At 35.1% G+C, this 22,832-nt stretch overlaps 1 protein-coding gene across 4 annotated transcripts; it reads right to left on the bottom strand.

Moving 5' to 3' along the window:
- Positions 1-989: 989 nt before the first annotated feature.
- On the bottom strand, positions 990-22,484 carry LOC110765677 (RNA helicase family protein). 4 transcript variants are annotated; one of them, XM_021968868.2, is made up of 35 exons: positions 22,118-22,484; positions 21,786-21,891; positions 21,470-21,660; positions 20,554-20,604; positions 19,584-19,734; positions 19,132-19,496; positions 18,515-18,733; positions 17,716-17,827; positions 17,419-17,616; positions 17,228-17,307; positions 16,804-16,926; positions 16,575-16,661; positions 15,685-15,785; positions 15,481-15,538; positions 14,508-14,573; positions 13,945-14,027; positions 13,656-13,839; positions 12,897-13,043; positions 12,699-12,800; positions 12,449-12,601; positions 11,178-11,282; positions 9,751-9,891; positions 9,518-9,607; positions 9,376-9,432; positions 8,149-8,232; positions 7,643-7,741; positions 7,396-7,536; positions 6,992-7,062; positions 5,353-5,425; positions 4,616-4,708; positions 3,296-3,508; positions 2,835-2,927; positions 2,036-2,158; positions 1,547-1,639; positions 990-1,435 (listed from the first exon to the last, which is right to left on the bottom strand). In XM_021968868.2, exons 1-34 carry the CDS (start codon positions 22,382-22,384, stop codon positions 1,562-1,564), a joined length of 4,305 nt encoding a protein of 1,434 aa, XP_021824560.2. In that variant the 5' UTR covers positions 22,385-22,484; the 3' UTR covers positions 990-1,435; positions 1,547-1,561. The 4 variants fall into 4 exon arrangements, with proteins under 4 accessions (XP_021824560.2, XP_021824561.2, XP_021824559.2 ...); XM_021968869.2 differs by having other exon boundaries at positions 990-1,432; XM_021968867.2 differs by having other exon boundaries at positions 990-1,639.
- Positions 22,485-22,832: the final 348 nt, after the last annotated feature.

The raw sequence follows: 22,832 nt of genomic DNA, 5'->3' as shown, positions 1-22,832 counted from the left end.
ATGACCTCACCACCTCCACTACTAAAAAAAAAATGTCAAACTAAAATGCAATTATTCATGTATATAAGTATGTGAGTTTTTTTCCCTAATCTGGCAATCTCAAAATTTAAATCCCCAGTTTTATTAATTATTTAAATAATTGTTATAACTTCAAATTTTTTACTTTTTTTTGTAAAATGAGAGGACATGTGAAGAATGAAAGTCAAGCATATAAAGAAAATCATAGCAGAAGATTCGAATCTTTAAAAATCCGCCTATACTAAATGGGATTGATGATCACCTCACCACCTACAATTCTAAAAATGCCAAACTCAAATACAATTATTCATGTATACGCAAATATGTGACACTTTTGTCAATAGGGTCTAATCTAGTGAAAAAGGGACTTGATTTGTAGATTAGCGGTCTCATACTCGAACCCCTGTGGCATTAGTAGCGTGGTGAGAAACCCCCTTCCCGTATAGTTTAAATTATCACTTGTCCCAAAATTATATATCCCAAATTTATTAATTATTTAAATAATTGTTATAACTTCATAATTTCACCTTTATTTTTCTTTTGAGTTAATTTTTGTTTGTAATCTCAATTTATTGAGTTTGTTTGTATTTTTATTTTTATTGGCCAAAGTTAGGAAGGAATAGGGGCATTCTCACACATATTACTAAGGTGCCATAGAGGTACGAATCTTAGACCCATGTGTTCATAACAGAAGCTTGTTACCTTTTATTTCCGTATAATTGGAACCATAATTAGGGCTCTACTCATTTATTCACTCGACCACATTTATTTACTTATTTATTAATAAATTTTGTTACACGCCAAGAATTCAAACATTTAAAATAACGTTTTGGACGTATTCGGTAAAAATGAAATATTCCCAGAATTATCCATTGATAAGACACGCTCCTTTTTCCATCCAAAAACACTACAATGGAAGCAGTAAATGTCCCAAGTGCAGAGAAGGAACATCTTCGAGAAGAAATGGCAAGTTTATGTGGCAAATTATCATTACATTCGACAATAACTAGTTAAGGCCAAAGGTGACTTTTACATATAAAATTGAATTTTCCTGTGTTGGCCCTAGTCAAGGCCAAATCAGCTACCGTTGACTACAACCATATTAGCACATTACATACAGTATATATAGGAGGGAACAAAAATGAAATCAACCTGTTCATATAATAAGAGTAAAGCCTAACACTTCGTCAAAGTCGACGGCAACATTCCTTGTCTGAATGACTATTGAGCATAATATTCAGCCAGACATTTAAGGTCAATTAACAGATTCTTTGTCCTTAAAGAACCAACCTTGCAATGATGCATAAACCCAGAGATGCAGTGAATACCCGCCGAATAGGATGGGAACACCAAACATCGACAAAGTGCTAAAGGACACACATTTGACTACTTGAGTGACGAGCAGTCAAGCACACTCCTTGTGCAAATCAGAAAAGAATTAGCCACAAAATCATGAAGAGAAAAGCACGTATCCCAACAGTGTATCTACGATCGATCAACTGTTTGAAGAAAGGACATTAAGACATACCTTGCTGTCAACATATTACTGTGGGGGCTTATCTTCTTCTAACAACAAATGGATAATAGACCTTAAAACCTCGTTATAAGCAACGGTGGAGTTCTGAGAAACAGTTTAAAATGCAAAAACAAATCATTATAGGTTGACATCTGTCTCACGCAAAATAACAAAGAATGAGATGCCAAAAATATTCTGGTTAACAGAAGAAGCACTTCAAGGGCAGCAGCTCTAAGATCAACTGTTTTACAATAATAAATATACAATAGCATAAATCAAACTAAATTGATGCTATGACTTGACTTTAGAGAAATGCGTTTTTGGTATCATGGGACATTGAAATCCAGCTGCAGACATACAACTCATTCTTGATGCATCAGAGAAGCATGTTAGAGACAAGTTAAAAGTAACGACACGACAAGATATAAATAAGCTAAGGATACATTTGTAGCAACTGACAAGTCAAAAATTATTGCAACTTAGAAGCAACATGAAAGTTACCTCTGGCTTTCTTATCAATTCCTTCAGAACGGAATGAAGAGTTAATCGGAGTTCCTTGAACAGGACAGCAGTTTGTGCTGGTGCCGTCAGTTTTAACCATCCATCAACAATAACAAGTCCAGTCTGCAAGAAGAAACATCAATATATAACACAATAACTGGGTCTGCTTATGCTTCATTTTGTAGCAAATGTATTAATTCTTCTGCAACCTAATAATGATAGCCAAGAACTAGGAGTAAGAATTGGAATACGAAGACAGATCCACATGAACACATCAAAATCATCAAGCACAAACTGTAAATGTCGTGTTAAACAACCTGATACAATAGTTAACAAATTATGCACATCACTTCCTCAGAGGATGTAGGCATAAACTTCCCTTCAAGTAGATAAAACGGTTAGAGAAAAGCCAGCCATACAAATGCCTAACGGTACTGCTTTGTTTTTTGCACCCTTCCTTTTCTTTTTCTGTTTCTTTTACTCTCTTTTGATAGGTGGTTATTAAAAGTTAAAACAAAGGGAATGTTTGGCAGGACTTTTTCTGAATGATTATTTATTGGATTATAGAAGCCAGGACTTCTTTGAACAAGGATCACTTGGCCATTTATACTTTGGTTCAATTAGACAAATGCATAAAATAGACAAGAAGACTATGTTATTAGACAAGGTCAGAAAGAACACTTGCCTATCAACTGACAACAGTTGGCAGCATTTACATTTCAGATGCACACGTTTCAAATGCATGGCTTTGAAATGCACATATTTTATACTCGGAGGACATGAAAAATAAAAAAGATACCTGATGCTGGATGTTGATGGAGCCACCAAACAACAAAATAGAGTTGGGAGAAATGACTGTTGTATCTCGGAGAAATACTTTGTTTGTTTCGACCTGTGAATAAGATATATTAAACTGACATCCTAAGAATAATGAATTAGTAGGCTGAACAATAAAAGTTCCGAAGTTATGTAATAACTTTGCATCAATCCATAACTTTCTATATCTATCTCTACTGTGTGCCACTACACTTAATAGAGAAATTAGAAAGGTATGCGGCAAAAAATATTATTTTCCTATCTGCAACCACAGCACACGGTAAATAGTTGTTTCTTTATTCTACTCCATCTTTTGCAGTTGGTAATTCTTAGTGAGAGACAAGGGGATGAAATATTAATTATTAGTTTATTCCTTTTGTTGCTGTTGTCATCACCATCATCGTATTGTTGTGAGAAAAGGTAAACAAGTAACAGTGCACAAACCTTTTCAAGGAAGACAATGAAGGGGTACTGAAATTCTTTTAAAGTACTGTTGATAGAAGAAGGGTGTATGTTAACTTCTCTTCTTCCATCATACCAGATTGGACGTTCCTTAGTTACCAGACTGGCAGATTGTTTAAGGTTAGTAAGAGTTGCTTCAGCAATGCCTTTCCCAGTGGCTGCAATATTGGGATATAAACCTGCACATAATATTGCCTGCAAAAATACTTTTAGATTCATTATTTCGAACAGGGAAAAGTGGTAGCAATCAATTTAAAATCGGATGTTTGATATGAACTCCTCAGTTATCTATGCGACAGGCAATAATTTACTGCAGATTGTCACTTGAATAACGATAATAGCATTATATGTATCAGGACTGCATATATAACAGAGATTAAAATCTCACTAATAAGATCTTACAACTGCATATAAGTATTGAAGGAAAAAGCATAGGATGGAACAAATCTGCAGGATGTTGAGACAATTTTTGTTAGTTTAACCTACAGATTTAGCCAATTTCGTACCAGCTTATGTTTTTGGTCTGTAATGGTAGTCTAATATTGTTTCAGAGCTTTCGTTCGAAGAGGACCTGGGGTTGAATCTACTCAGCTCCATTTCCCAATTATTTGTTAATTATATGCAGTATCAGATAGGCTGCACAATGTTTTTCTTCTTGCATGTATGATGTATATAATTCTCCACGTGATGAGACTGCTTGTGAGGGAGCCTGTTCGCTTGATATATATTGTCGGCCTATCCCATAGCAGGTTAAGCTTTTGGGTACAGTGGTAGTCTAACAAGTTCAATTTAATTTCACCACAAGCCTTAGCTTAAATGATAATGGAGTTACGTAGGGTGAGTAGGGTCAGACTTTAAATTCTAACTCCAACAAAAATAGTTTAAAGATAAATCTTATGAAATTAAAGGATGATTTTTATATTCCAAGTGTCCTGCTTGTTTACAAATGTTATGAGGCTTCATTTCCAATGATGTACGGCTCTGTAAACCTGAATTATGATTAAGTGTTGAAATAAATCAGTGAATAGTCCCTAAGAATCATTTGAAATCACACTCAAGACAGAAACGACATAATAACAATAGTTACAATAATAAGGAGAACATGATATATGACATGAAGTGAGGAGTGTCAAACAATCTTCTACTGGTTTTATGATAAAAGTTTCGATGCAATGACCAAACTTTACCATAGACAGTGCAGATCAATGTGTAAGCAGACAGAAATCAATGTATCACTTTCTCACAATCAAGCCAGAAAGAACTTCATTGAAATCACATACGTTTAAAGCCATTGAGTTTTACCTTTACAATTGATGAATGGGTTGAATACATATTGAATGGTTGTGATTCATCTGAAAACCAAGTGTCAAGATTCTCTTTCTTTCTTCCATCAACCTGAAATAAGAACACATTTCCACGATTGAACTCAAAAGTTCGAAAGAACTCTAGTTTCTGACAGGAAACAAGTATACACTACCCTTGGCTGGCAGATATCTATTACTATAACTATCTATTTTACCTTTGTACATAGAAACCTAGTGACTTTGCATAGCAGCAATCAGTGAATGGGAGCACAATTCAGCCTACAGGCTGAAGAACATATCTACATCTTGACATCAGTAGAACTTTGAAGTTTTATAGAGAAAGACTGTTCCATAGATTTGAGATAGTGGGACAAACTACTTAGTGACTCAAGGTTGAATTGGATCACTTCCAACTTCATGTATTTCTTCATTTTTCAAGAAACCTTGTGCTTTTTTGGTGGAGGGAAACTGATGTAGAACAAACAAGTAACAAGAATCTAGAAATTGGCGAGGGATTTAGAATAGAAGAGGAATGAGGGCTCCAGAGAAGAAGAACAGAAGGGGAAGAAGGAGAAATAGATAGAATAATGGTAATAGAATAAGAAGACAGATTATTATAAGCAGAGTTTTAGAGAGGAAGATAGAGAGAAAATCATTCAAGTCTGTGACTACTGAATTACAAAGGATGTGAATACTAAGTGAAGCAATAATTGACATTAAATGAATGACACAAACTACCTGATATTGTTTTGGAAGAGCAATGAGCCCAATATCTGCTAGCAAAGTTCCAAACTGTATCCTCATGTCTCTGAAAAATCAAGGATAAGCAGAAAAGAGTTGATGAATTATGACAAATTAAAGACAAAATAATTAACACCAAACAAAGAAGAAGAAAAAGGAGAGCAAACGATGATAAAAGGTCCTTAAATAGATGTCATGGTGCATATGAACCTGCAACGATTTCATGATGAGGGTCATCTAATATTGTTCAAAATATTGAAATCAACTAGATTACTGAATTTTAACTGAACTGAAGTTTGAATACTAAAATGAATATTCCAGTCATGTCTTTTTGTTTTTTATTTTCTGATTTAATATCAATCGATTAAATTGAGTGAATATCTGATCAAAAACATTATACAATGGGACCAAAAACATTATACATCTCAATTCTCCGTACGGTATAAATGATTCTTAAAACTTATGATGCTAGGAAGTGATAACGTTTTCTGGTTCACTCCTCATAAAAGCTTAAGCTGAAAGGACATGGACAACCAATTTTATATCCTAACACTCCCCCGCACATGTGGGTCTCTCCAAGTATTAGAGTCCAACATGCGAAATTTTACTTTGTATCAGGGGAATGCAATTTCGAACACAAGATCTCTTGCTCTAATGACATGATAAAGTTTTTAGGTTTACCACAATTCCTAAAAGCTTAAGTCGTTAGGATGTGGGCAACAACTGTTCTATATTCTAGCAGGAAGCATAAGTTCTTCTTTTGAGTAGTGCAACATAAGTAATTGATTTCAAATGTGCCACAAGCCAAGAAAGAATCTGTAAGTACACCAGTCTTCCACATCTTCTACAGATGGAACACAGGAAGACTTGGGTTCTCAACCATAGATACAAAAAAGGTTATACAAGAAAAGATCCTTGATACATGAATAGTGGTGGGGTTTCATTTGTTGAACTGAACAGGATTCAATGAGATATTATTATCTTAGACAATAAATCTGATAACTCTGAATTCTTAACCATTCAGTTACCTTCTAAAGATTAAATTCCAAGAAATAACTCAACAGTGTAGACAAAGCTAGGAGAGACTACCATATGGTCATTCAAAGAAGACTAGTAGAGACATGAAAAAGATTGAAAGGATGAGTCATCTATCAAATGCTTTCCAAAAAAACAAATTTTAGTCTCATTGCCAACCAACAATTTCTTAAAAACTGAGGACTCATAAACCACTCCTCTAGGCTGTTAGCTAGGGAGTCCAAAATCTTATCTTCAAGACGTCCACCAACACACTTTCAGATATAGTTGTTTTCAAGGTGAAATTTTAAAAAGTAAATGAAATTTTCACTGATCCCATTAAGATTTAGAGCTTTAAATCTCCCTCCCAGCCTCCCATTAATCATAATTGAAAAATTCACTGATCTCAAGAATCCAATGGATCCATGATCACCATTTAATCAAATGACCATAGGAAATAAAAATTACTATTTCCACTATGATGGGATATTCCTCGAGGGGCAGTGCTATAAGAAAATCAAATATTAGAATTTAATCATATTCCATTCCAGATTAAGTCATAATCAACATTGACTTACAGATTCATTGGTACATAAGATCTAGAGAATAGAAACTGCACCTTATCATGTACATAACTGAACTGCTTAAGAAATACGAATTGCAAAAATGTTGCGCAGCTTTAACCCCTTTCTGCAACAATCAAACTTTCTACATCAGTAAACATTGTGTTCTTCCAATAACAATTGTGACAATACATTCAACAACTTTGTTGCACTGGTAATGGTATAAGAATGCACAATGCGGTGCGTTCTGATGGAAAGCATGAATTCGCATACATACTTGCTTTAGGCAGACTGTAACAAGTATATGGGTATGATAGTGGCATGAAACAACCAAATAGTATCTTAACATATGATCGGAATTAGTCTTTGCCTCATGAACCAAGTTACTCGCGCGTGTGTGTGTGTGTGTGTGTGCACATGCATACTTGAGTGCTTGCACGCAAAGAAATAGATGACTGACCTCCCGGAGAATCTTTTCCCATTTCTGGTAAGCAGTCATCATTATGAGATGGTCGGATTGCCTGTCAGAATCATGTGATTCACTTGGGCCATCTAGCTTGCCAGTCAACAGTGCCAGTTTAGCTCTTTCAACATTTTGCCTCTGTAATTTAAATGTAGTGATAGAGAATAAGTATGTAACTGAAGTTCTTCTCTTCTTTAGAAATATTAAATAAACAGTAACTTATTTTCAGCACTGAAAGAGGGACCTCATCTTTGGGATAGACAAATGGAGATTTGTAGCTCAAGAATGCTGAAATGGAGAGAATGGGCGACAAGCAACCAAATATTCCCCCATATAGCATCATCTGCAGTTTCAAAGAAAGCAGCATGATAAATTGGTCTCACAAGATCTTGGTTTCAGCAGTCTAATGTTAAGAAAGTTAACCTAATGAAGGGTTTGCACATGTACGTGTGCCAACACCCCATTAGCTAAATGTTAAATGAAGGGAGACAAATACAAAATGTAAATGCCAATCTAATTGCTTTTTCTATCTGTTTAAGGAATTAAGGCAACACAAGTAGTATTGAAATCCTGGGAAGGAGTCAAAAAACTGGCAAGCCCAATACTACACAAGTATTACTGATAATTTTAATATTTAATTTCTTGAGGCTGCGAAAATCGTATCTTTTCCACACAAAAAAAATATCTTGAGGCTGCAGCTATTTTGCATGCATCCAATTGAGAAGGAAAAGAAAATTATCAAATGCATACCTTCCCAATCAATACATCAACAGGGAGTTTTGCCAAATGATGCCCAAGAGGAGTCAACTCTTCATCCGCTTCAAGAGCACCAACCTATAAAATAAGCCCGGTTGTACAGAATCAGCTTACTGTGTAAAGTTGGCATTCCTTCTTGCTGTTTCTACGTATATGAGCATAATTACAAGCTTACACAAAGATAAACTGTAAGAAATTTCACCATATGCACAAAGGCCGATTATCCTGTTACAGTGATGAACGCAAACAAAGAGAAACTTGTAGTGTTCAGTTTAGTACAACAATCAAACAAAAAAGACTGAAGAGATAAAATATTTTTTTTGAAAACGTGGTTACACAGTAAGAAATATACAAGAGTCTCATTGCAGATATACAGAATAATGAAAACATAGTAGTTCCCTATAGAAAGAAGAAAAAAAAGAGTATGAAGAATAATGACAAATACAAGAGTCTCATTGCGAATATCAATATACAGAGCACAGAGAAAGACATATCAATGGCAACAAAAGAGATAAAGAAAATGACAGATTGACCTATTTCCAGAATAAAATAAAAACGAGAAAAGGAAAACAATGAACTCAATATTGATCCATGAGAACCAATGAGGGGTTAGTGGAGTTGGTCAGGCCCGTGGTTTTCTCCTGTGTGGTTTGAGGGTTGAGATAGACCAACTAAGGGGCGAACTTTAGAGATTGAGTTGTGAGTGTCAGGGTGTATTGGGGACTCACTATTGAGAGGGGTTAAGAGGAGTGAAATTACTGAAGTGTGTGATTGAAGAGACTATTTCCTCTTCATTGTAGAGTTGATACCTTCTTAGTGGGGCGTCGTCATCATCATTGACCAGGGACGTAGCCCAGTTTGAGGTGAACCTCGTTAACAAATTTGTGTGTTTTTATTATTGTTCTTCTTCATCTTTATTCTGTTGGTATTGTACGGTCTTGGACAAAGAATTTTAAAATTCTTAACAAGATCACGTGTTCACGCATTGCCCTTTCACCTATTTGGGGGGTTGCTAACCTTATGGCCTAGAGATTGTTATTCCTCTCTATCTCTAATTCAACAGTATGAAATAATACATCATTGTAGAACCAAGATAAAGTTGATAGTGTTTGTACGTTAGAAAGCAAGATATGAATACAAAAAGAAGAGTTTTAGGCAATTATTCATACATTCAATCATCAGAATGCATTGTGGTTCTTATTTTAAGAGAAAAAACTATACCTCATACAATAACTTAATTGCTGTGGTCATAGCCTCTTCCCTTGGAGGTTCTAAAGCCTGATAAACAGAAAGTTAACAAACCAAACCGACCAGATGATATCATAAGTTAAAAAACATGTTATACAAATATAACACTACTTACCTTGGATAATAATGGCTTTATGTAACCCAGAGAAAGCAACTTAATTTGTAAACACAGCTCTACTAATGGCATCCGAAGCATCTCTGGAACCTTGGCATTCATAACAATTAGAAATTATATGAAGTGATAGTTGACTGTTCTTATATATAAAACATTAAACAATGATCAAGTGAATAACAGTAGAAAACACATGAAAATTGCCCGTTTTAAAATTCAATTTTGGGCAGAAGTACCTGAAAAGGGCGCATGAGCTTTTCAAATCGATAAAGTGTGTACAAACAAAAACAAATTCCAGGTTTCACACGTCCAGCTCTTCCACGTCGTTGCCTAGCATTTGCTTTAGAAATCCAATCTTCAACCATGCTTGACAATTTCTGCAGTTGTTACCAATCCAAGTATTAGACCCAGAACCACCAAAAGTATTCTAACATCTACAATGTGGTAACTGCTGATAAATCAGGTGGACATACAAACATACAATGAAGGGGTGCAATGAAGTTCTAGGTCACTCAAGTGTGTGTGTGTTTTTTTTGTTTTTTATAGAAAAAAATTATTTCTAAAAATAATAGAGAACAATCACAGTGGGCAAGATGGCCACTTCAACAATACATCAATAAAAATAGAACAATACTCTGTCCCTCAAACAGAAAAAAGTAAGTACAAACGTTCCTAGCAAGCAGCAGCTTTCCAATCTGCCAAATGAAAGAATGGTATAACCTGAAATTAGAAGAAACTGATGCCCATAATCCAAGATCTGACTTTGTCACATAAAATGTGCACTGCAAATGTGCAGGCCCTCCCCACAATAGTTTTAAAATCCTTTTATTTCTCTCCAACCAAATCAAACAAAACACCATTAAAACATACATTCCATAAAACTTTAGCCTTCATCCCCCCACCAAAAGCCTTGTGCTTTTCACAAAATAGAGCCATGCATTCGCTGGAACTATCCAGATTAATTCAGCATCCTTAAACAGCCACCGACACAATTTTAAAGCTATTGGGAAATGGAGGAACAAATGATCAATGCCCCCAAATAATACACCAAGAGGGGGGCAGACAAACATTATTCTTCTCCTATGAATCAAGTCCCAGGTGTTAGCCCTTCCATGAGCAATTATCCAAGCATGTATTTGTACCTTAGGAGGTATAGAGGTACAGTAGCCTTTCAAATCATGGATGACGGTTGGAACAGAGAAAAAGAAGGATTTTCACAAGAATGCTGGAAAGAAAAAGTTTGAGGTCACCATCCAACTTATTAATATTCTTCTTTTTAAGTATTAAAGATCAGATAACTGCAATAACAGTTTGAACACGAACAAGTAAAGATGTCTTCTATTCAGTCTCAAAATTCAAGGTTAGCAACGATGTCTATGAAAACACAGAACTTATTCCAATAATCTTAGAATGTATAAATCGTTCTCCATGGAAATGGAAATGTTCAGCGTGAAAAAAAATATATATATTTGTTCCTTCCATACAGTACTAAGTTTCTAGAAACAAGTATACAATAAAGTATGGATCTAACAGAGTGCCGAAATTACTATATGGAGAAAGCCCTAATGTTTATCTGATTATAAATACTACAGCAGTCACAGCCTATATGAAAAGGATGAAAAGTACCACGTTATCATTCATTAGAGAGACTAAAAGCACAAACCTTCTGCGGATTATAACGATTCTCCTTATGCTTTCCACAATCAATAACATATACCACATCATCTATTGTTATACTGGTCTCTGCAATGTTTGTGGCTACAATGACCTGGGACATAAGATATTGAAACAAAATACCAATGAAATTTACTGCAAGAAGTCAAACAAAAAGCAAAAACATTAGGCACTAGGAATTATGTACATATCTATCTATCCATGAGTAAATTGATGTAAGCCTTTTACAGACTTTTATTGTTGTTCATCTTGCCTGAGCCAGCGCTCTGTGTTAACTGTTGTTTAGCTTGTTATGTGTTTATAGCAGGCTTTGCCTAGGTTGACTGCCTTTTGTATTTCTGTAACTCTTCTTTTTTCAATAATAAAGTTCCAATTTCCTATATGAAAAAAAAGAGCAAATTAATCTAAGTGAAACGATCCATCTACATCTGCCTTCCTCATTAGGAATAATCAGCAAGCCTATATGAATGAACACAAACTTTTCACCCACAATCATTTTTCCAACTCCATTCTCTCCACTAATTTAATTACTTGGGTTACACTCCTGAAACATTAAGGATTTATGCATTACAATGCGAAAAGCTATTGCAGGGTATAAGCGCTGAACTCTAATGTTATTCCTTTTCAAGTTTCCTTTCAAATTCCCATTTCCATGAAAAGGGGTTCGCCTTAAGTTTTTCTTATCCTTTCGGTTGGATTCAGGGGGTGGCAGAATTATCTGCAGTAGGAGAGGAACTTTTTATAACCACATCAAGTCATCCAATTTTTAATGAAAAGATCCAGTTAACTTAGTCTATCTGAAAAGTTTTATGCTAACTAACAAAAAAGGAAAATTCATTCCATATCACATCCCCATTGGAATTTACAATCCCATAGCGCAAGAGATATAATACCAAGTTCCCAAAACCAGAGAACCCTAATATCCAAGAGCTATCCACAGTTATGAGAGTAAGGTATCAGTCAATCCAGGAGAAAACAGAAATTTCGCTTGGGTATATGTGAAAAATCTTTTTAACATACAGTTCAACCATCATTACCTTATTTTAAAATGCTTTTCAGCTTTTATGCAGAATTTAAATGGTGGTTTCTGAAAAAACTGCATGCAATTTTCTATAACAACTACATGCATGTAAAATAGAAGTGTTGAATACACAATAATCGAATGAAGAACCACTACAAAAATGTATAACTACAAAAGGACAAAAGAATAAATTGAAAAGTTAGAGCAATAGACTCAACAACTTATGTTGAAAAACTTGCCTTTCGTATGTTCTCTGGAGCCCGTAAAAACACCTTCTTTTGATCGGTTGATGAAACAGATGAATGTAGTGGAAGAATCCAATCAGAAGCTTGTCCACCAAATCGGTAAGAAGCAGCTAGTTTATCAACTAATGTGTAAATTTCAGATACTCCCTGTTATACATTATTTAAGTACAAGAAGAACAATATTATTATTATTTGTGAGGCAAACATGCCTAAAAAAAGCGAAGAGACTATCGGATGGGCTTACAGGCAAGAAGACAAGTATAGACCCCTCACCGCAAGTTTCATCAACATGGCACACCAAGTCTTCAAGAAGATCATAATCAATGACATCTTCATTCAATCTTTTCTGTACGATAATTTTGATTACCATATTATAGGGTCCCCTTAAGAAAATGAAGAAAAACCACGCTACTTTCAGAAGCAAAATCTCAAAGGCACTTACCAAATTTTGTCGAGTTTGCTCTTTGTACGATTGATAACTATCTGGAACGTAGTAAGGATTAATATTTTCTTCAGAGAGTAGAGAATCATCACCCCAAGCAGATAAAACAAGATTCTTCTTTCCCCTGCGGTTGTTTACAGCACCAGCCTGGTGTTTTCAAAATGCACGAAAATCAGGTAATGAATATCAAAATGTCACTGCTTAACTTAACCATAGAATAATCTCAAGGACATTCAAAAAACAATTGTGGAATCATATGGCTGCATTTATTTCACTTGACCAAGTGTAAATATTAATATTAGAAATATTTGGACGACTGACTAAAATACTCCTAATCAAATAATAGTAAATGACAATAACCAAGTCACCTAAAGCTTTGTGAACATGGTTTCCAAAGAGGAGTTCAAATCCTGTGTTGATTTTGTGGTTATGTCTAAAACAACATTGTTCTACATAATTATTTTCCAATCTAAATCCTAAATCCTAAACCCTGATTCCAAAATTCTTAACCCTTAAACCCCAAAACAATGTTGTTTTGATCGTAAGCACAAGATTAGCACCAAAAGGATCAGTAGAGGATCCTATTTACCCAAATAGCTATGTAATATGTGATATTTCAAATATTCTAAGAATTTACTGCATGCAAATTCATAGGAGGACAATTAAAGACAAAAGATAAATTTGGTAAAAACAGAAGCTTCTCATATAGCTAATAGAACACAGAACAGCGCGAAAGAGAACTGTACAACTTTGGGTCACCTTCTCTTTGGTCAAAGGTCCATATCCCAAGGAAGCTGGAGAATCCGAAGCAATCCGATAATCAATGCTTTCATATATATCCTCAAGATAGTAAGTTGTGACAGGATGTGTTCTGCCTTCTGCAGTAATCACAGGGCAATTACCAAAGTATCTTGAAAACAAATCTGAATCAACAGTTGCAGACCTGAACAAATAGGAGGTCAAGTAATTAATACTATTTTTAAAAGTATTTATACATATAAAAAAAAAAAATTGTATACAAACTCGAGGAATTGAAGAACAGACATACATCAGAATAACCTTCAGTTTTGGTGTGCTAAGAGCTGATTGCTTCTCAATCAGATTCTTCAAAACTATGAGCAGGAAATCACCCTGTTTTTAGGAAGTAGAAAATATATGCAATGCTATCTGTTAGTCCTTATTTCTTAATTAACCCCTTTACCAGGAGATGAAATTCTTGCAACACTGTAAGTAAGGGAAAAAGATTTGTAAAACCCAGTAAAACTAAAAAAATGAAAATATTCTCTTCTATAACACCTATCCATCATTCATCTCCCCTTTCCCCACCCCACCTATTGTACATTTTAATAAGAAACAAAGATCTTCATTGAAAAGAAAAAGAAATTATAGCACAGGAGCCAAGAGACGAGCCTCTGTTGTACTTTCTTTCTCTTTTCTATTAAATTTTTGTTTTTTTTTATATTTTTTAAAAATAAAATAAAATCATTATAACACATCTTTTCCTTTTCTTTTCTTTTTTGGCCACAGAATATTCCTGCATTCCATCATGCCAACAAATGTTTTTCAAAACGCCCACGGATGTGACTGTAAAATACTAAATCTACAACTCACCAAAAGAGACCGCTCATGTACTTCATCAACTATGACATGAGTAATACCTGTCAAGTTTTTATCTCCCTGTAAATGAAAAAACAGAAGGATTAGATTTGCTTAGATTCCTTGGATGAGAGTTCCAACAGATATAGCATTGACTGAAAACAAGTTTCACAAGTCATGCCACACAATAAGTGTAATGCTTAAGATACATAAATAATCATCATGTCGCACTCACCAATGAGCATGAAATGCTCAATGACCCATTGGTTCAAAATCCAACAGTTGACATTCATTCCAGAAATACAAGTACTTTATCAGGATTTTTAAAATAAGCCACTGGATTTTGAACCTATTATTGGTGACCATTGATTTAGTAGTCACGACGAGTAAGAGACAAAAGTAGGATTCAAACATACATAAACAAAAAATCTCTTAGGCGGGTGTTGACTGTTTGCAAATTTGAGGGCCAAACCAAAATCCACTTTTCACACATATGCGAACCAAACCAAAGCCCTTCAAATCTGACTTGAAAGGTTTCAGTTGTGAAACCAAACCCATGATTTTGCGGGATCCTTTTTGGATCCAAGACTGAAATCCCATTTGAAACAAACTGAACGGGTTTCTGTTATATCCTTTCCTTTTTTTTTTGGAAAGCCAACATACACACATACAAGCACAGTGCACACGCACACTCATGAAATTACACACATAAACAAATGCAAAGTACAACTATCTTTCTTGGAGTACCAAAAAATTTTACTTTAAATCTCAAATACTAAATATTAGAAACCAGAACCAAATATAATAATAATGCACTTGGATTGAACACCAGGAAAAGTAACAAGAATTTAGAACCAGTACATAATTATTTATCTCAGATAATGTCAAAGAAACTGAAAACTATATTCTGCAATGAAAGTCACCGTCCTCTAGTTTGCTACATGAGCAGCAGCATACTAAATAAGAAAACTAAAATAAACAGTCTTACCATCAATTTTCTCAGAAGAATGCCCGTCGTGCAAAACAGAAGCTTTGTCTTGTCATTGCTGAGATAACATAAAACATGAATGCAAATGTTGGTGATAAGACAGAGACTCACCAATATACAAATAATAATAAGGAAATTAAAGTAAATGGAAAATTTGGCATACAAGCAGAGGATTTGAAAGCAACAAGTCACAAAAATGAACACCTTGCACTATCAAGACGAACTTGATAACCAACCAAAGAACCTCTTGAACCAGGTGAAGGTTCACAGCGCTCATCAGAAACTCTTTCAGCCACGGAAATAGCCTACAATACAAAGAAACAAAGCATACTCACATTAGCAAGTGGTTAGAACCATTATATCTTCTAAATTTTGCCACAGCAGCTCCACAACATGGTATCAGCAGGATCCACTGAAAATACAGACTAATTGTATGAAGGAAATTCATGTTTTTACTGACCTTGATTTTCAAGCTCTATCAATTTTTTCCTTTATAAAAACATAACTTGTATTTGTTAATTTCATGAAACATTGACACTCATCCTAAATGGATAGATTAAAATCTTATAAATAAGGAATATTATCCAACACAAAAGACATTGACACAAAAGTCAATCAACTCCTCGGTGAAATCCTTCCACCTATAATCAATATCAGTGGCTTCAAAAAACGGAAACTTCAATGGAAACTTAGGAATCTCGATGGACATTATCAGCGAAAATGTCCATATTTGTGGTCATTTTAGTCTAAAGATCTATCTGCCCATTTACAAATGTTTATTCTGGACAAACTACTAGAATAATACCTCATTTGTTTTAGAAACATCCTAGGATAACAAGACAGATATATTTGCAGCGCAGCCTAGTGTGAAAAAAAAAAACAGGAGAACCCAGGAGCCTAATGATAATTACTTAGATCTGCAATGAAAAAATAATTCTTCTGGTGCAGTGCAAGTGATATTCATCCCGCTTATGTCACATGAATCTTGGTTTAAAGTTTAAACACAAGCAACCTAATGCAGTGCCATACTTTCCAGCAGAGAAGATTATGTACCCGCTTTGAAAAAAAAAAGAAAAAAAAGATTATGTACCCACCGCTATTCTCCTTGGTTGCGTGCATATAATGTTACAGTGTCCACCATGTCCTGATTTGATCATGTCATCCAATATAAATTGCGGAACCTAAAAGAAAAACATAAAAGAACATCAAAAAAGGAGGAAATACACAACCTTAGAAATTCAAAAGTAATTAGAATGTATGTAAACAATATGCTAAAACGTAACTAAAAAGTTTTCAAAAAACCAATGAAAGATAAATTTCCACCTGAGTTGTTTTTCCAGAACCTGTTTCACCACAAACAACTAGAACATTATTTTCATGGAGCAATCGCAATATATCACCCTTCAGACCAGCAATGGGAAGTGCAGCTCTAGTTTTCAACATGTCCTAGAACAGGTAAACCAGCAGTTAAGAACTTAAACAACAGTTCTACCAGAACCAAAAAAGAAACAATAGGGTCACCAAATTTGTTCATCCATTGATGGGTCCGTGATATACTAAAAACAGCAGTTAAGTACTTAAAGAACAGTTCTATTTATTCAAATGAGGGCCCACTCCAAACCTCAGTTATTTCTAACGAGTGATATACTGACACCAGTGACCACCTATTCCCAGGCGACAAACATAAATTAATAAATGAATGCCAGTCTCTTTTAAAAGAAACAAAATGCAACAAAAATATAATAACCTTGAATTTCGGATTTTTCAGTTTATTCTCAAGTTCTTGTCTCAAATAAGAGCTCTCCACTTCTTTGAAATGATGTACTCCTGCAATATAGAAATGAAAAAAGTTCGGGGGAAAATCAAACAGTAGATAGAATTACACTTTTTTCGAGGTTTGTTCAACAATACAACAAATAAAGGAGTGAAAGTACATACTTTGAGCTACTGGATCAGTGCGAGCAACACCTGAACTTATAGGCTCTTCAACATGGAGTTCTTGAACCTCTTCTGGGAGAATATCATACATAACATTAGCAGCAGAAGTTGAAGCAGAACCATCAGCACTCAATAGAGAGTCCACAAAAGTAGCCCTTCGATCTTCCTGACTGTCTTCTACAGTCGTTGATGATTCTCCTGAGTTTAGACATCATGGAAAATTGTAACTACAACAGAATCATCAGATAAATGAGTTAGGATTTAGAGAACATGGAAAAACACCCATAATTATGTCACCTTCCTTCCATTGAATGACCAGAGAAGCATAAGGCTCAATAATTAGTAGGTGAACTGGGAGATCCGGAAACAGTTGACAAAGAGCAAATGCAGCCACTCTATTTTGAGCATCCTATGATACAAAAATCATGTAATTAATTGAAAGTGGCGTAAGTAATTTTTGGTTAAAACTTGTCTCATTGTGAGAACATAAATAAAAATATAAAATATATTTGAATGACTGAAACCAACATTCCCTTAAATGTCAAAGAATAATAAAGGGTAATAAAGTACATGAATAAAAGAAAATAATTAAATAACACATGGTAGACATGTTTTCCAACATGATTTAAGGGAACTAAAGGGTATTAAAGGTCAATATTCACGATTCATACAACAAAATTTATTATGTCAAAGGCACAAGAGGGAGTGGTCCTGGGGATATGTCCTTAATTGCTGTTTTCACAGTTATTTTGGAGGGAATGGAATAGAAGGGTGTTTGATGGTTCTACAGGGAGGAGAATGAATACTTGTCGAAGAGGGCTCAAATTTGGGCTTCGGTATCTTCAGAGTTTAGGGCCAGTTTTTTCTTTGCTATCTTTATTTATTCGAGAGCTGCTGCTTCCTAGTGATTTTTCTGTTATACTGGATTTGTTTTCTGCTTTTTCGTTTTCTAGCTTTTGTTAGGATTTCTGTAGTGCAGTAGATTTCTTGTCCTATGTTTCTGTACATATTTTTTTCATAACTATCGACCTCAACATCTACTAATTCTATTCAAGAAAGTGCATAATTATAAAATATAAAAGGAGAATGTGATTACCTCAGCCGAATCGAAAGTTCCATTCTGATCAGGAAGCTGAAGGGTCACTAAGCCCCCAGCCTTTCTGCTTTTACCCCTTCCACTAGCTTTACGCAAAACACTGACAGTATAAGAGAAATTATTTTCCTTTCCACGCACTTTATTAAATTTTGGGGCTTCCCACCCTGATCTTTGACATAATTGATGAAGAACAGCCTTTGGAATCTTTCGAGAGTCCCCCTGTAATTATAAGACCATATCGTGAAATGGCATAACATGGGGTACCAATTCAGCCATCTATTAATAGCAGCAACACATGATTCCTACTTAAAAAAACAATAATAATACTAATAATAAGCATACATTATGAAGCCACATAAAAAGTACAACGGAAAACATTAAGTATTTGAATGCAGATGCTTAGGAATTATGAATTCAGTATTGCACAGTTCAGAATTATTTAACAAAAAGATAAGCATACAATTTATTGTACTCTAGATGTTCCTGAGATTTTTTTCTATAAAAAGTCAAATCAAAAAACAAGAAATATAAGAAAAGGAAGACATCAGATATTGCATAATTTAACCAGCAATGTAGGTGCACTATTATAAGTCTAACAAAATTATTGTAAGCACTACCTTTTTCCAAATACCATCTAATTTCTCCAAATTTTTCTCACTAGAGATTTCTCTCATCCTTTCTCTCTTCTGTAGTTCCAAAACTTCAGGAGGCAGAACTTCTCCAGATGGCCCATCTTCTAAGAAGAAATTACCAATTTCTATATCTATTGTCTCTTCTTCTGCAATAATCTTTTCCTGTGCAGGTTCACTTGAAAGAGTAGAATTGACTGGAAAATGAACGGAGCTGCAGTTCTCCACATCAATTCCATCAACTGTTATTTCATCAGCATGGACTTCTTCAGAATGCTTGTAAGGATTAGTGTATGTGTCCTCAAAAGCAGTATCCTTCCCAAATTCTGATGCCAAGATGTCGTCTGATAAGCCTGATCCATCAGTTGAAGAAGTATATAAGAGAAGTTATAACATACCAGAAAGGTTAACTTGAATCAGAAGAAAAGTGAAAGTTTAACCTAGAGCAGATAACTCTTGCTTGAGATTGCGGATGATGCTGCCTGCCCGTTCCTGGCTTTTCTTGTCCCCTTTTTGCTTGGCATTTGCAGCTTCCCACCGTGCAGCATGATACTCTTTGGCAATAACATCATAAGACCTTGGTTTAAGGACCTATTAAAATAGTTGACGTTTGGCCAGAACTGTTAGCATCATGATGAAAAGAGCATGCTTGCAATTACTCCACCAGTAAACCAAAAACTGTAGAAACCTCACAACTGTTTCTAAATTTTGAAAAAACAAAACAAAAACAAAAAAACTGCTGCAGGACAAGAGATTAAAAAAAAAAATTATGTGTCGAAGGAACACTAATTCTTACACGAAAAACAGTTAGAACAAATATGCATACAACCAAGCAAAGAGACGCAAGCCGAATAACAAACACCCGGTTAAAAAATAACATATATAAAATTTTGAACAGAACTTCTAAACCCAGATCATTTACAGTCAAGAAAACTTAATTGCCAATGCTACTCCAGGCTATGCTTCTTTATTTCTTAATGTAGGCCTGCCATCATAAGAATTTGATTTTTAAGTTTGCCGTCTTAAAGAAAAAGCAAAAAAAAAAAAAAAAAGAGCTGCTGGACGCTATTTTAACCAAGCTGAAAATGACTACGCTCACAGATTGTTGTTTGTCTCTTTCAATCCAAAATTTGGTTGTTAGTGTTGGTGGAATCTTCAGTCCTGCCTCCTATTGCACACTGTGGCAGAAATCTTGGGGCCACAAAATTCCTTCAATCCCCAATTATTATCACTCACCATTCAATTATTACAATGTCTTTGATGACTACTTAATAAGCGCATGAGAGAGAGAGAGAGAGAGAGCATAAAGAACTATTAACAAAGCAGACCAATCATTTACTAATGCTGACAAAAATTATGCAAACTTCCATTCCTTCATAAACTTAAAATTACCACAAGTAAATGAAATACCTTCTCTGCCCTTTCATCAGCTGCATCATCTTCCCACGTGGTTGACTCATCCTGAAAATCATTACTCATTAGACCTTTTGCATCATCTAGTGAAGGATGCAATATATCCCCTGTTGAACTTTCTCTTTTGAATGAAAATTTTGCCATGATGAAGATGCTTCAGATATTCAAGCAGCAAGAGTAATTTATAAATTTAGGGCCCCACCGAAGGTAATGATACTAGGCTGGTTGGTAGCCTATGCTAAGTTCAATTTGTTTGAGATGCTTTAGAAAAGAAGACCATCGGTGTGCTTCTCTCCACAATGGTGCATCATGTGCAAACATGATTGGGAGTCAACTGTGAACCTTTTTATTCATTGCCCAATAGAATTGAAGTTGTGGATAAATCGGGTTAGAGAGTTTGGGGTGAGCTGGGTAATTGCAAAAGACTGTCATTCTTTGATACATGAAAGACATATTTCAAAGGTGGAAATAAAAAATAAAAAATAAACAAAGCTGTGTGGCGATGCACTGTGTTAGCCATCCTTTGGGTTGTATGGATGGAAAGAAAATAACTTTTTAATATTTCAGCGGACTAGAGGATCTTTAGGAAGAGACCAGATTTTGGTAAGCTTTTATTGGCTTCAGTTTCTACATAATTTAAAGATAGCTCTCTCCTTGCTATTCTACTAGATTGGAATGCTGCAGTGCGTTAGAGCAGAACAGTTAGGAAGTCTAGGATGGTTTTGGATAAAAAAAATATTCTACATTCGATTTGATAACCTGTCTGTTAGCATTCTTGTTTCATGCTTGTTCTCTAGGTGGACTCCTTGTCCACCGGGTGTAATTTTATTTTTTTAGTATTGACAAAGTTTGTTTCTTCTTAAAAATAAAAAGAAAAAGGAGGTGAATCTGTTAGTGGCTCTATCTATGTTACCTCTTCTTGTTGCTCGACATATTGTTTGATCCAATCTGCCTGAGACGGTTGAAACGAATCAAGAGTCTTATCATCCCACTGTCCCTTGGTTCTGATAGAAATTCCCGGTGCATCCTCATCAATCTTGGTAGATGTATCCACCGAGGGAGTCCAGTCATCCCGAGAAGTCAATATGATGCCAATAGAACCACCTAACATATCACATTTTCACAGGGCCGTAGCATCAAACCCAAAAAATTAAATTTACAATCAACTTCTATACCCACCATAGCACATTTGCCACAGTAAGTCAAATCAAGAATGAGTTTAAACGTACCTTCATTTCCATGCAGAGAAGTCCCACTAGAAAACTTCAGTGGCAGCTCATTACTAGTCAAATTTAAGCACAACCAGTCTACAGCAGCCTCAAATGTAGCAGCTTCCTACATTCAATACAATGCCCACAAGCTACTGAGTTCAAAAATATGCATAAGCAAACTAGTAGAAGCAATAACTCTAAAATGCTAGTATTATGCAAAACCCTAAAATTCACCTAAAATCAATAGCATTCAACTAAAATTGCAAGGACCGATTATTACTATACAAACTATTATTATTCACTGGCGTCCAAACAGGTTTGAAATTGAATAAATATAGAATCATGTTTACCTTGAGAGCAGAGAGAGCGAGTTCAATTTGATCATTGGTGAAGCCTTCGCAGGAAAGCTTTTCGTACACGGCTTTTAGCTTCTTCGTCTTCTGAGCTTTCGAAAGGGACTCGTCGACCGGAGCCGCTGGCGTCGCGGACCGGCCTGAGTTGAGCAGGAGTCGGCGGACCCGGTTCTCGTTCTCGGCCGAAATCTGGAGCCTCGGGCCCGACGACGTCGTTTTAGGCTTGCTGTTCTGCTTCGTCGTCTGCTTTTTCTTCGGAGCCATTTTTCGTTTTTCCTTGTAATTTTTCTCCGATGTCGTAGAAACTGAACGATGGTGAGAGAGCTGAGAAAATGGTTAACTGACTCAATGGTCAGTGGTGTAATAATTTGCAATTTTAAAGCTTATTTTTGTTAAATCAGAAAATGTATTAATCAAACTAAAGTTTGTTGACCAGCAATTTGAAAAGGTTTATTGGATACTTAAATAATTTTTGCTCCAATAGATTCTTTTCTTCAATTCCATTAATGCAATATTATGAAAAATAATGAAAAATATGAAAGGATGTGAAAAATGTCTACGTATTTATTATATTAAAAGAAAAAAAATGCATTTTTTTTAATAATTTCAAGGTAAGTTTTGTTTTTCCAAAGTAAAATTCAATGTTTGAAGAGTCAAAGTCAACTTATCAGTCATGAAAAGAGAGAAAGAGTAGTAGCTTTGATGATTGAGG

This window comes from Prunus avium, chromosome 1 (assembly GCF_965620075.1).
Source record: "Prunus avium chromosome 1, drPruAviu1.hap1.1, whole genome shotgun sequence".
NCBI lineage: Eukaryota > Viridiplantae > Streptophyta > Magnoliopsida > Rosales > Rosaceae > Prunus > Prunus avium.
The sequence above is the reverse complement of the archived record's forward strand: the minus strand, read 5'-3'. Positions and strand labels throughout refer to the sequence as shown.